This window comes from Rhinoraja longicauda, chromosome 30, assembly GCF_053455715.1.
Source record: "Rhinoraja longicauda isolate Sanriku21f chromosome 30, sRhiLon1.1, whole genome shotgun sequence".
Taxonomy (NCBI): Eukaryota; Metazoa; Chordata; class Chondrichthyes; order Rajiformes; family Arhynchobatidae; genus Rhinoraja; species Rhinoraja longicauda.
The window spans coordinates 29,775,134-29,789,521 of NC_135982.1; the positions used below are offsets into that span (position 1 = coordinate 29,775,134).

Below are 14,388 nucleotides of genomic sequence, written 5' to 3' on the forward strand. Positions count from 1 at the left end.
GAGTGTTCACCATGCCTTGCCATCGTCCTCTTTCACTTGTGTAGGGAGGAACTGCAGATGCTGCTTTACACTGAAGATAGACACACAATGCTGGAGTAACTCAGCGGGACAGGCAGCATCTCTGGATGGGTGGAATGGGTGACGTTTCAGGTATCGTTTCCCTCTCCCCTGACTCTCAGACTGAAGAAGGGTCTCGACCCGAAACCCACCGACGTTTTTGCATTTCTTTCATTCATTTGTTCTCCATCTCTCTGCATCGCCGTCTATATCTCTCATTACCCTTTCCCCTGACTCTCAGACTGAAGAAGGGTCTCGACCCAAAACCTCACCCATCCTTTTTCTCCAGAGATGCTGTCTGTCACGCTGAGTTACTCCAGATTTTTGTGTCTAAAATCAGAAGTAGTTTGGAGTAGCGGTAATTAACTGTGGCTCTGTTGGAAAGGGAGCTGGTTTGGGGCAACTGTGGACTTGGAGTGTAGGCTGACTGTTGGCACAGAGAGGTAGCAATGCACAGAGCCCAGTAACACCTGCTGGAGACTCGGCTTCTCACCTTGTTCATCATGTTTGCTGCCAGACCACTGCCTCACGAGCATGCTCTGAATGGAAACGCTGTTGTCTCTCAGTTAGCAGAAGGCTGGGGTAAATCATCATTAGTCAGTAGTCAGAAGGCTGGGGTAAATCATCATTAGTCAGTAAACGTAGTTTAGTTTAGAGATACAGAAACAGGCCCTTATCCCACAGAGGCCAGGCCGACCAGCGATCCCAGCACACTAACACTATCCTCGGGACAATTAACCTACAAACCTGCACGTCTTTGGAGTGTGGGAGGAAACTGGAGCACCCGGAGAAAACCCACGCGGTCACAGAGAGAACGTACAAACTCCGTACAGACAGGGCTTGTCATGTGCCCAGACACCACGTGAATTAGAGGAAATATCAATCAGGAATTCGGCGGGTTTTCCAAGTGGGTGTTTGTTTTACTGGATGTGGGCCAGAGTAAGCTCGCACGCAAAACAAACGGTGTTAATATTGGCCGAGGAAATCTACAGGTGTGAATTAGCATGGGGTCAAGATGCTGCTAGAATGTGTTAGTCACACTGAGCACCAGATACAGAAGCTCAGTCTGGTACTGATTGTGGATGACCAGCCATGATCACATTGAATGGCGGCACTGGCTGGAAGGGCTGAATGGCCTCCTCCTGCACCTATTGCCTGTGTTTCTATGACTTGCCTCTCTGCAACCTGCCCACTGTGTACCTTCAAGTTCCCAGTGTAAGCTCGCCGTGAAGGAGAGCAGGTGCAGGCAGACTGTGACTGTCACTGTAGTGGCCTGAACATTCACCACATGTCCTTTATGGCCAGATACAGGTTCATGAGCTGAGTGTGAGTGGGTGAAAGCCTTGTGTGAGTGAGGATCAGTGCTGGGTGTGGTACACGGCTCAAAGACAGACACAGAGTCTCAGACAGACACAGTAACTCAGCGGGTCAGGCAGCATCTCTGGAGGAAAAGGATGGGTGACGTCTCAGGTCAGGAGCCAGTCTGAAGGAGGGTCCCGACCCAAAACGTCACCAATCCATGTCTCCACAGATGCTGCCTGACCCGCTGAGTTACTCCAGCACTCTGTGTATATCTCTGGTGTAAGCCAGCGTCTGCAGTTCCGTGTATCTACGCGCTACGTGTCTCCACGTCCCTCGCTGATGTTTGTGGTGGTGTAGATGAACCTTGTGTTGGCTCCTGCACCAGGGAATGAGAAGCTTTGCTCCTGCCAAGGTGTGGGCGGAGATACGGAGGGAGGTTGGTGAGATGTTCTTGGACCTTGGAAGGGGAACGTGGCTGATCCACACAGATCAGTGATGCAGGCTCCAGACTCAATTAGCCGGTGTAAGTGGTCCCAGCTGCCAGCTCGTTGGCAAGCCCTACTTGGCATTGGCACTTCCAGGCTGGAAGGTAGAAAGTAACCTCTGGTTCATACTCATGATGCAGTGTCCTGTGGGAGATCAGCACCATTAGACCTGTCAGCTGGGAGATCAAACCCGTGAGCAAACAGGCAGCTGCCTGGCAGTGTTTGGCTTGGCTGAAGGCAGCCTGTGGTGAAGCAACATCACAAAACACTGGCCCCATCGTCTGTGAACACAAGAGGCAGGCGTAACTCAGCGGGACGGGCAGCATCTCTGGAGAGAAGGAATGGGTAGGAAAGAACTGCAGATGCTGGTTTACATTGAAGATACAGACACACAATGCTGGAGTAACTCAGCAGGATAGCACAGTTCTGGTGGTCACACGATCAGAAGCATCCATGGACATTCTATGGTTAGGAAGGATGAGGAATCACAGGAGATAATGCAGAGATTCACCAGGATTCACACAGATCGCAGGAGAGATTGGATAGGCACGGCTTGTTTTCCCTGGAACAAAGGAAGTGGGAGGTTTTCCTGACAGAGGAATGCACTGTTGTGTCGAGACGATGGCTGGGTAGACAGCCAGAACCTTTAGTTTGTTTACATCACAGATACAGCATGGAAACAGGCCCTTCGGCCCACTGTCCATGTCGACCTTCAATCACCTGTTCACACTAGTCCTATACAAAATCATTCATCTTTCTTCACGTATCGCGGGTAATTTTTTAAGCGACCAATTAACCTACAAACCTGCACGCCTTTGGGATGTGGGAGAAAACTGGAGCAGTCGGAGAAAGGACACGCAGGTCACGGGGAGAACGTGCAAACTCCACACAGACAGCATCTGAGGTCAGGATCGAACCCGGGTCTCCAGCGCGGCGCGGCGCGGCAGCAGCTCCACCCGTTGCATCACTGTGGTACCAAAAACGAGGCCACAGAGTTGTGAATCTGTGGAATTCTGTGCCACAGAAGGCTGTGGAGGCCAATCCACTGAATGTATTCAAGAGAGAGTTGGATAGAGCTCTAAGGGCTAACGGAATCAAGGCATATGGGGAGAAGGCAGGAACGGGGTACTGATTTTAGATAGAGGGACAAAATACTGGAGTAACTCAGCAGGTCAGGCAGCATCTCGGGATCTTCTCCACAGATGCTGCCTGACCCGCTGAGTTACTCCAGCACTCTGTGAAACGTCACCTATCCATGTTCTTCACAGATGCTGCCTGACCCGCTGAGTTACTCCAGCATTTTGTATCTACCTGAGATTTTAACCAGCATCTGCAGTTTATTTCATATTTATATTTCATATTTTTTCATATTTCAGATACAGCGCGGAAACAGGCCTTTTCGGCCCACCAAGTCCGTGCCGCCCAGTGATCCCCACACATTAACACTATCCTACACACACTAGGGACAATTTTTACATTTGCCCAGTCAATTAACCTACATACCTGTACGTCTTTGGAGTGTGGGAGGAAACCGAAGATCTCGGAGAAAACCCACGCAGGTCACGGGGAGAACGTACAAACTCCGTACAGACGGCGCCCGTGGTCGGGATCGAACCTGAGTCTCCGGCGCTGCATTCGCTGTAAGGCAGCAACTCTACCGCTGCGCCACCGTGCCGCGTACTGATTTTGGATGATCAGCCATGATCATAGTGAATGACGGTGCTGGCTCGAAGGGCTGAATGGCCTCCTCCTGCACCTGTTTTCTACTTTTCTATGTTTATGGTGCAAGGAAGGAGTTTCAAAGAGTGTTTGAGAGGCAGACGGATAGAGAATGACTGAGAGCCAGATCTATTTGTGGGATCACGGACTGTCAGTCCATTTAAACGACACTTAGACCGGGATTAGAGTGGGCAAGACCAGGCAAGGACGCAGCCCAAATGGGATTAGTGTAGATGGGCACAGTGTGGGTGCAGGAAGTTGAAGGGTCGTTCTCAACACTGCGTGACATGATGGGACGTTTTACACACCTCTATCCCAGCGTAGTGCAATTCACCGGGGGATTCTTGGATGAAAGATTTTTCAATCATAAAATGAGGCGGGCAGAATTCCAATCTGCCCTCTGTGGGGGGGTGGGTGAGGGACCTGCCTTGTGGGAGCAGCTCGTGTGCAGGTGTGTGTGTGTGGAATAACTCGCTCATTGTGCGTGTGTGGACGGGCTGGCTTGCAGCAGCAGTCAGCTGTGACCACCATGGACAAGTTACAAAGCCGGGCTTGTTGCAAATGCCAAGAACTGGCCGGTAGCTTTATTATTCTAGCTGCTTCTCTCTTGCTCAATTTATTCTGCTCTCATCTGCTCTCTCTCTCTCGCTCTCTCCCTCTCTGCTCTCTCGCGCTCCCTCTCTCTCTCTCTGATCTGCTCTCTCACGTTCCCTCTCTCTCTCTCTCTCTCTCTCTCTCTCTCTCTCTCTCTCTCTCTCTCTCTCTGCTCTCTAGCACTCGTGCGCTCTCTCTCTCCCTCTCTCTCTCTGCTCTCTCGCGTTCCCTCTCTCTCTCTCTCTGCTCTCTCGCGCTTTCTCTATCTCTCTCTGCTCTCTCACGCTCTCTCTCTCTCTCTCTCTTTCCCTCGCTCCCTCGCTCCCTCTCTCCCTCTCTGCTCTCTCGCGCTCTCTCTGCTCTGCTCTCTCGCGCTTTCTATTCTCTCATGCTCTCTCTCGCTGTACAGAGAACATGGAACAGTACAGCACAGAAACAGGCCCTTCGGCCCACAATGTCCATGCTGAACATGATGCTAAATTAAATTAATCTCTGCCTGCACGTGATCCATTCCCCGCATATCCACGTGCCGATCTACAAGCCTCTCAGGCACAGAGTGCTGGAGTAACTCAGCGGGTCAGGCAGCATCTGTGGAGAACATGGATAGGTGACGTTTCACAGAGTGCTGGAGTAACTCAGCGGGTCAGGCAGCATCTGTGGAGAACATGGATAGGTGACGTTTCGGGTGACGTAGTTTGCCCTTCCACATATCCAGAATGCCAACAGGGGCCCTCTTCGATGTGACTCGTTTAACCCAATGTTAGTTGCTCCATGGATTGGACTTCCTTTGTGCCATGCTTGGGCCTCTTGATCGCACAGAGCAGACAGGCAGAAAAATCTGAAGAAGGATCCCGACCTGAAACGTTACAGATCCATGTTCTCCACAGATGCTGCCTGACCCGCTGAGTTACTCCAGCACTCTGTGAAATGTCACCTATCCATGTTCTCCACAGATGCTGCCTGACCCGCTGAGTTACTCCAGCGCTCTGTGCCTTTCTTTGTAAACCAGCATCTGCAGTTCCTTGTTTCTCCACACAGTTGTCCACAGATCCCGTGGTCAGGGCCAGCGATGCCCGGGGGGGGGGGGGGGGGGGGGGGGGGGCAGGGGGGGGCAGGTCGAGGCAACGAGCAACAGTTTGAGAACAGACCATGGCTGGAATGTGGGTGAAATGAGCCAGGCGACACACAGGGGGTTTACAATGAACTGTGGAATGCACAAGCCAATGATTTACATTTGAAGTATAATGTTGACCTTCAAAAGTACATTGTTGATTTTGGATCCTCCCATTATCAAAGGCGCCACAGAATGAGCTGCAGAGTTGTTCCAGCAGGAGAGGAGGCTATTCGGCCCAGGCTTCTCCTACTGGGACTGTTCCCACTCGAATTCTCTCCCTCCATCTGCACAGGCCTTCTTGGCAATCTGTTCAATTCCCCTTAAGAGCAACGTTTGAATTTGTTTCTATATATCAGGCAGATAAGGTAGGATCATAAATCATTTTTTCTTCTCGCCCAATGTTTAAGAAACTGTTAGACAGGTACATGGATAGGACAGGTTTTGAGGAATTTGGACCAAGTGCAGGCAGGTGGGACTAGGGTAGCTGGGACATGTTGGCCGGTGTGGGCAAGTTGGGCTGAAAGGCCTGTTTCCACACTGTATCACTGTGTGACTAGTGTAGCTGGGACATGTTGGCTGGTGTGGGCATGTTGGGCTGAAGGGCCTGTTTCCACACTGTATCACTGTGTGACTAGTGTAGCTGGGACATGTTGGCCGGTGTGGGCATGTGGCCAGTGTGGGCAAGTTGGGCTGAAGGGCCTGTTTCCGCACTGTATCACTGTGTGACTAGTGTAGCTGGGACATGTTGGCCGGTGTGGGCATGTTGGCCAGTGTGGGCACGTTGGGCTGAAGGGCCTGTTTCCACACTGTATCACTGTGTGACTAGTGTAGCTGGGACATGTTGGCTGGTGTGGGCACGTTGGGCTGAAGGGCCTGTTTCCACACTGTATCACTGTGTGACTAGTGTAGCTGGGACATGTTGGCCAGTGTGGGCACGTTGGGCTGAAGGGCCTGTTTCCACACTGTATCACTGTGTGACTAGGGTAGCTGGGACATGTTGGCTGGTGTGGGCATGTTGGCTGGTGTGGGCATGTTGGCCAGTGTGGGCACGTTGGGCTGAAGGGCCTGTTTCCACACTGTATCACTGTGTGACTAGTGTAGCTGGGACATGTTGGCCAGTGTGGGCATGTTGGCCAGTGTGGGCACGTTGGGCTGAAGGGCCTGTTTCCACACTGTATCACTGTGTGACTAGTGTAGCTGGGACATGTTGGCCAGTGTGGGCATGTTGGCCAGTGTGGGCATGTTGGCCAGTGTGGGCATGTTGGCTAGTGTGGGCATGTTGGCCAGTGTGGGCACGTTGGGCTGAAGGGCCTGTTTCCACACTGTATCACTGTGTGACTAGTGTAGCTGGGACATGTTGGCCAGTGTGGGCATGTTGGCCAGTGTGGGCATGTTGGCCAGTGTGGGCATGTTGGCTAGTGTGGGCATGTTGGCCAGTGTGGGCACGTTGGGCTGAAGGGCTTGTTTCCACACTGTATCACTGTGTGACTAGTGTAGCTGGGGCATGTTGGCTAGTGTGGGCACGTTGGGCTGAAGGGCCTGTTTCCACACTGTATCACTGTGTGACTAGTGTAGCTGGGACATGTTGGCCAGTGTGGGCATGTTGGCTAGTGTGGGCATGTTGGCCAGTGTGGGCACGTTGGGCTGAAGGGCCTGTTTCCACACTGTATCACTGTGTGACTAGTGTAGCTGGGGCATGTTGGCCAGTGTGGGCACGTTGGGCTGAAGGGCCTGTTTCCACACTGTATCACTCTGTGACTCTATCTGTCTTTTCCTCTTTTAATTTTACTCCTTTTTCAATTCCTAACAAAGCAAAATGGAAGAAAGTGTACATTCTGTTTAAACCAATGTTCAATGAGAATTGCTTTTTAGAGATACAGTGCGGAATAGGCCCTTCGGCCCACCGAGACTGTACCGACCTGCGATCCTCTCGCACACTAACACTATCCTACACACACTAGGCACAGTTTACATTTATACCAAGTCAATTAACCTACAAACCTGTGCGTCTTTGGAGTGTGGGAGGAAACCGGAGCACCCGGAGAAAACCCACGCAGGTCACGGGGCGATCATACAAACTCCGTACAGACAGCACCCATAGTCGGGATTGAACCCGGGTCTCCGGCGCTGTGAGGCAGCAGCTCTACCCGCTGCACCACCGTGCCGGACTGCATGCTTTGGGCAAGAGTCTGCCTATCATGATCACATTGAGGGGTCTTGTTCACCTCAGCCCTTGATGATATGGCAGTTGCTGTAAGAGGAGATCATTGGTTAAATACCTGAGACCATCTCCTGTTTCCCAATCGTTAGCACCAGTCAACTGCCAGCGTGGTGCGTGGAATAGACCGGGGACGGAGAGAGGAGAGAGGGGACGGGGACTGGGAGAGGAGAGGGGACTGGGAGAGGAGACGGGACTGGGAGAGGGGACTGGGAGAGGAGAGGGGACTGGGAGAGGAGAGGGGACTGGGAGAGGAGACGGGGGACTGGGAGAGGAGAGGGGGGACTGGGAGAGGAGAGGGGGGACTGGGAGAGGAGAGGGGGGACTGGGAGAGGAGACGGGGGACTGGGAGAGGAGACGGGGGACTGGGAGAGGAGAGGGGGGACTGGGAGAGGAGGGGGGGGACTGGGAGAGGAGAGGGGACTGGGAGAGGAGGGGGGACTGGGAGAGGAGACGGGGGACTGGGAGAGGAGAGGGGGGACTGGGAGAGGAGAGGGGGGACTGGGAGAGGAGAGGGGGGACTGGGAGAGGAGAGGGCAACGTTGAAATCCCACTGTCCCAGGTATGAGATGCAACATAGGATGTGTACCGGAGATGTGCCGTATCCCAGCTCAGCCCTGGAGGGGAATCTTCAGTTCAGTCCAGTTTATTCGTTTATTGTCACGTGCAGCACTAACCCGTCATCGGAGAGACTAGACACCATTACAATCGAGCCGTCCACGGTGAACAGATACATGATAAGGGAATAGACACAAATGCTGGAGTAACTCAGCGGGTCAGGCAGCATCTCTGGAGAGAAGGAATGGGTGACGTTTCTAGTCAAGACCCTTCAGGCTAGTTAGGGGAATAGGGAGAGAGATAAAGAACGATGAATGAAAGATCTGCCAAAAAGCATATTTTGTTTTTTTGTTGCATATCTTTCATTCGTTGTTTTTTATCTCCACATCAGCGTCTATATCTCTTGTCTCGCTAATCCCTAACTAAAGGGTTTCACCAGAAACGTCACCCATTCCTTCTCTCCAGAGATGCTGCCTGACCCGCTGAGTTACTCCAGCGTTCTGTGTCTGGCTGAGTGAGGATGGTTTGAACGTGTAAAGTTGGGCAATAATTTCCTGTCATTCGCACCCAGTGAATGAATGTGTTAGAACATTGATTTTAGTTGGTACTTGTTCTGAAGTAGAGGAGTTGATTTATCAAAAAAACTCTTCCATTAAAAAAACTCAATAAATAAAAAAAACAACACTAGTGCAAAAAAACCCCACAAAGTGTTCAGAGCAGCCAAAGGTGGTCTGTACAAAATCAGTCCCAATCTGTAATGTTGCCCCTCCACTGATGTTGCCTGACCCACTGAGTTACTCCAGCACTTTGTGTTTCATGCAAGATTCCAGCATCTGCAGTTCCTCGTGTGTATAATCCATCGAAGTTCACAGTTAATGTTGTGCAGAGTTTGACGTTGTTGGGAAGAAGCTGTTCTTGAACCTGGAGTCACGGTTTTCAGATTCCTGTACATTCTTACTTTAGAGATACAACGAGGAATCAGGCCCTTTGGCCCACTGAGTCCGTGCTGGCCATCCATCATCCCGTACACCAGCACTATCCTACACACTACGGACAGTTAACCCACAAACCTGGGATGTGGGAGGGAACTGGAGCTCCTGGAGAAAACCCACGTGGTCACGGGGAGAACCTTAAATACTCCGTACGGACAGCTCCCGTAGTCAGGATGGAACCCGGGTCTCCGGCGCTGTGAGGCAGCAACTCTACCGCTGTGCCACCGTGCCAACCCAACTTCTGTTTAACTGGTTTTCCCAGTGATGTCGGGAACAAATGGTATCCCGCTGAGTAGAACCAATCCCTCAGCAGGCAGTGTTTAGGATGGAGGGTGGGGGGAGAATGGAGTGGGGACACTTCAACAATTAGTTTTAATGTGCATCTCACTGACAGGCTCAACCCCCACCCAACCCTACATCCGCACCACACCCACACCGCCCCACCCCCACATCCGCACCGCCAACCTAAAGTTCCCCAGTGGTCGATGGCTACATGTCTAAGGTATCACAAAATGCTGGAGTAACTCAGCGGGACAGGCAGCATCTCTGGAGAGAAGGAATGGATGACGTTTCGGGTCGAGACCCTTCTTCAGACTGATGGTTACATGTCTGGTCCATTTGTGTTACAGAGAGAGTTGAAGGAGCAGTATGAAGCCTTGCAGGAGAGTGAGCGTGGCCATAACCAGGCCCTACAGCTTCTGGAGCGGCAGCTCTCCGAGACCCAGGTGAGTGAGCATCCACACACGAACCACCTTCTCCAGCTTTCTCCCGTCCCGTCTACCCAAGGCTCCAGCTTCCTGCAATGCCCACACCACAGTTCCCGAATACGACCCGAAACTGTGACTGTCCATCCCTTCCACAGATGCTGCCTGACCCACTGAGTCCCTCCTGCACTCTGTGTTGTGATGTCACCGTTGGGATGATGGTTGGCATTGCACAATGGCCCTGGGCCCTGCAGGCTGGAGCAGGGCTTTAGGCCCGAGCATGATCAAAGGGAGAGCGTGTGTGCCCAGTATGTATAAAGAGAGAGTCAGGCTTTGCTGTGATTCCTCGTACAGCGACCTTCCCATTCTGGAGCTCCCCTCCCAGGAGTTTCAAGCTTGCTGATGTTCCAGGTGCCTCGACATCTCTGGAGACAATAGACAATAGGTGCAGGAGGAGGCCATTCGGCCCTTCGAGCCAGCACCGCCATTCAATGTTATCATGGCTGATCATTCTCAATCAGTACCCTGTTCCTGCCTTCTCCCCATACCCCCTGACTCCGCTATCCTTAAGAGCTCTATCCAGCTCTCTCTTGAATGAATTCAGAGAATTGGCCTCCACTGCCTTCTGAGGCAGAGAATTCCACAGATTCACAACTCTCTGACTGAAAAAGTTTTTCCTCATCTCCGTTCTAAATGGCCTACCCCTTATTCTTAAACTGTGGCCCATTGTTCTGGACTCCCCCAACATTGGGAACATGTTTCCTGCCTCTAACGTGTCCAACCCCTTAATAATCTTATATGTTTCGATAAGATCTCCTCTCATCCTTTTAAATTCCAGTGTAAACAAGCCCAGTCGATCCAGTCTTTCAACATATGTCAGTCCCGCCATTCCGGGAATTAACCTCGTAAACCTACGCTGCACGACATGAACTGGCAGGAAGCAGAGCGTTCCCAAGTGAATCAAACTACCAGCAAGATGTTTACACGTTGAGAAGGTTCTTCGATCAGTTTTGCTCCAGTGACAACATACTCATTAGAAACGTGGAAAATAGGTGCAGGAGGAGGCCATTCAGCCCTTCGAGCCAGCACCGCCATTCAATATGATCATGCTGATCACCCAAAATCAGTACCCCGTTCCTGCTTTCTCCCCATGTCCCTTGATTCCGTTAGCCCTAAGAGCTAAATCTAACTCTCTCTTGAGACCATCCAGTGAATTGGCCTCCACTGCCCTCTGTGGCAGAGAATCCCACAGATTCACAATTCTCTGGGTGTAATCTGAGCCTGGATGTGAATGTTGGGGAGCTCTGTGCTGGTGCTAGGGTTCCTGACTGACTCCCACACCAGGTGTCCTGTGGGCAGTGTACACGTGTACCATTCTGTGTGCAGGTCACAACATACCCGTCTATGCACATTCTCAACCTGCCACCACTTGCAGTGCCAGCTGCTGCCTGCTGACTTAGCACCAGGCCATCTGCTGGGAAAGGGCTTCGGCCTGACACATTAGCACTGTCTAGTTCTCTGCAAAGTCAGTCTGGTCTTCTCAACATTCTGTTTTCTCACAGATGCACTGTACAAACGTTTCACTGTACCTCAATTGGTACACGTGACAATAAACTGACATTAGAACCTTTGAGATTTCCATATACTGTGCGTGCATGTGTGCGTGCGTGCATGAGTGCATGCGTGTTTGTGCATATGTGTGCATGCGTGCATGTGTGCATGTGTGTGCGTGCGTATGTGTGCGTGCGTATGTGTGTGCGTGTATGTGTGTGCGTGTATGTGTGTGTATGTATGTGTGCGTGTATGTGTGTGCGTGTATGTGTGTGCGTGTATGTGTGCGTGTATGTGTGTGCGTGTATGTGTGTGCGTGTATGTGCATGCGTGCATCTGTGATGGCCATAGTTTGTGGCCGAGCCCCAACAATAAGCATTGGTAGAAACAAGGAACTGCAGAAGCTGGTTTATACTAAAGACAGACGCAGAGTGCTGGAGTAACTCAGCGGGTCAGGCAGCATCTGTGGAGAACATGGATAGGTGACGTTTCGGGTCGAGACCCTTCTTCAGTCTGAAGAAATGTTGATCTGAAATGTGAACTATTTTCACACCATGGGTCAAAACCAGACAATGCTGGAGAAACCATTCAGGATGGAACCCGTGTCTCTATCGCTGTAAGGCAGTGGCTCTGTTCAGTTTAGTTTATTGTCACGTATACCGAGCGAGGTACCGTGAAAAGCTTGTGTTGCGTGCTAACCAGTCAGCGGAAAGACAATGCACGATTACAATCGATCCATTTACAGTGTACAGATATATGATAAGGGAATAACGTTTAGTGCAAGGTAAAGCCAGCAAAGTCCGATCAAGGATAGCCCGAGGGTCACCAATGAGGTGGATAGTAGTTCAGCACTGCTCTCTGGTTGTGGTAGGATGGTTGTTACCTGATAACAGCCGGGAAGAAACTGTCCCTGAATCTGGAGGTGTGCGTTTTCACACTTCTGTACCTCTTGCCCGATGGGAGAGGGGAGAAGAGGGAGTGACCGGGATGAGACTGGTCCTTGATTATGCTGCTGGCCTTGCCGAGGCAGCGTGAGGTGTAGATGGAGTCAGTGGAAGGCAGGTTGGTTTGTGCGATGGTCTGGGCTGCGTCCACAATTCTACCCGCTGTGCCACCGTGATTTGGTTGAAGCTGTGCTGGTGGGTCAGGGGTGGTGGGGGTGAGGAAGGTGTCCCTCTCCAGAACTGCTCAGACACACACAGACCAGGGCCAAACGTGGGCCCGGCCCGGCCCAGCCTGCGCAGCCCTGCCTGCAAGAAACTCGGGAACTCTGCGGCCTGACGAGGAACAGATGTGGCACATAAAACGCCTCAACATCTGCCAACAGCTGTTGTTTGTGGAGGTGTTCCAGAGGTGAGCCATGTGTAAACAGACCAGACGAGTCTATGTGTAGCCGGGGGTCAGTGAAGGTGCCCCTACTATGGGGGGTGTCAGTGAAGGTGCCCCAGCTATGGGGGGGGTCAGTGAAGGTGCCCCTACTATGGGGGGTGTCAGTGAAAGTGCCCCAGCTATGGGGGGGGGGGGGGGGTCAGTGAAGGTGCCCCGGCTATGGGGGGTGTCAGTGAAGGTGCCCCTACTATGGGGGGGGGGGTCAGTGAAGGTGCCCCTACTATGGGGGGGGGGGGGGTCAGTGAAGGTGCCCCTGCTATTGGGGGTGTCAGTGAAGGTGCCCCAGCTATGGGGGGGGGTGTCAGTGAAGGTGCCCCAGCTATGGGGGGGGGGTGTCAGTGAAGGTGCCCAGCTATGGGGGGGGTCAGTGAAGGTGCCCCAGCTATGGAGGGGGTGTCAGTGAAGGTGCCCCTACTATGGGGGGGGGTCAGTGAAGGTGCCCCTGCTATTGGGGGGGGTCAGTGAAGGTGCCCCAGAAAGGGGGGGTCAGTGAAGGTGCCCCTGCTATGGGGGGGGTCAGTGAAGGTGCCCCTGCTATGGGGGGCATTTTAAACCCCCCCTCCCCCCCGAACTGGGCTTGGGGGAATAACTAACATATTAAAATACACGTGGGGAGACCAGTCCGTACACTTCCAGTTTTAAGGCAATGATTCCGTTCCCAGCAGCCAGACTGGTCATTGGCATGTGTGTTTTTAAAGGCTTTCTGTTTAATTTTAAAAAGGCTTCTATTCTTAGCTGGTGCTGGCCGTGTTCCCCAGCCTCTGGCAGCTGGTTGAAGCAGAAGACGGCTTTTAAGGAATGCACGGTGGTGCAGCGGGTAGAGCTGCTGCCTCACAGCGCCAGGGATCCAGGTTCCATCCTGACTACGGGTGCTGTCTGTGGGGAGTTTGCACGTTCTCCCCGTGACCTCTGGGTTTTCTCCGGGTGTTCCGGTTTCCTCCCACACTCCAAAGATGTGCGGGTTTGTAGGTTGATTGGCTTGGATAAAAATTGTAAATTGTTCCGTGTGCGTGCATGTGTGTGTCTGTGTGTGTGTGTGCGTGTCTGTCTGTGTGTGTCTGTCTGTGTGTGCGTGTGTGTGTCTGTGCGTGTGTGCGTGCGTGGTTGTGTGTGCGTGCGTGTGTGTTGGTGTGTGTGTGGGGGGTGTGTGTGCGTGTCTGTCTGCGTGTCTGTCTGTGTGTGCGTGTGTGTGTCTGTGTGTGTGTGTGTGCGCGCGTGGTTGTGTGTGCGTGCGTGTGTGTGTGTGGGGGGTGTGTGTGTGTGTGTGCGCGTGTCTATCGCTGGTAGGCCCAGACTCGGTGGGCTGAAGGGCCTGTTTCTGCACTGTGTCTCTAAACTAAACTGAAGCTGAACTAATGGTGAGCTTTGTGTTCTTGCATGGTTGCCAGTCTTCGGCCAAGAGCCTGCGGGCAGCCATCGCCGAGGCCTTCGACCAGCTCCACCGCTTCCTGAAGGACAAGCAGAAGTCGATGTTGGAGGAGCTGGAGATGGACACAGAGCGGACGCTGACAGACATCGAGCAGAAGATCCAGCGCTACAGCCTGCAGCTGCGGGAGGTGCAGGAGGGCATGCAGATCCTGCAGGAGAAGCTGGTGGAGGCCGACAAGCTCCTCTTCCTGCAGGACATCAACACCACCCTGGACAGGTGGGCAACCTCTCATCACCACAGCCCCAACCCCAGCCCCAGTCACGGGACGCACAGGCC

General features: G+C 52.6%; 1 protein-coding gene across 2 annotated transcripts in view; it reads left to right on the plus strand.

Annotated features, from left to right (window-relative positions):
* The window catches only part of trim62.1 (tripartite motif containing 62, tandem duplicate 1), a 46,337-nt gene that overhangs the window by 15,390 nt on the left and 16,559 nt on the right, over positions 1 to 14,388 (plus strand). For both annotated transcript variants that reach the window (XR_013549180.1, XM_078425708.1), the window contains exons 2-3: positions 9,669 to 9,764; positions 14,072 to 14,328. Coding sequence is in view for 1 of the 2 variants with exons in the window: in XM_078425708.1 (XP_078281834.1) it covers positions 9,669 to 9,764; positions 14,072 to 14,328 (353 nt within the window). In the remaining variant the exon portion in view is untranslated. The remainder of the gene's footprint in view (positions 1 to 9,668; positions 9,765 to 14,071; positions 14,329 to 14,388) is intronic.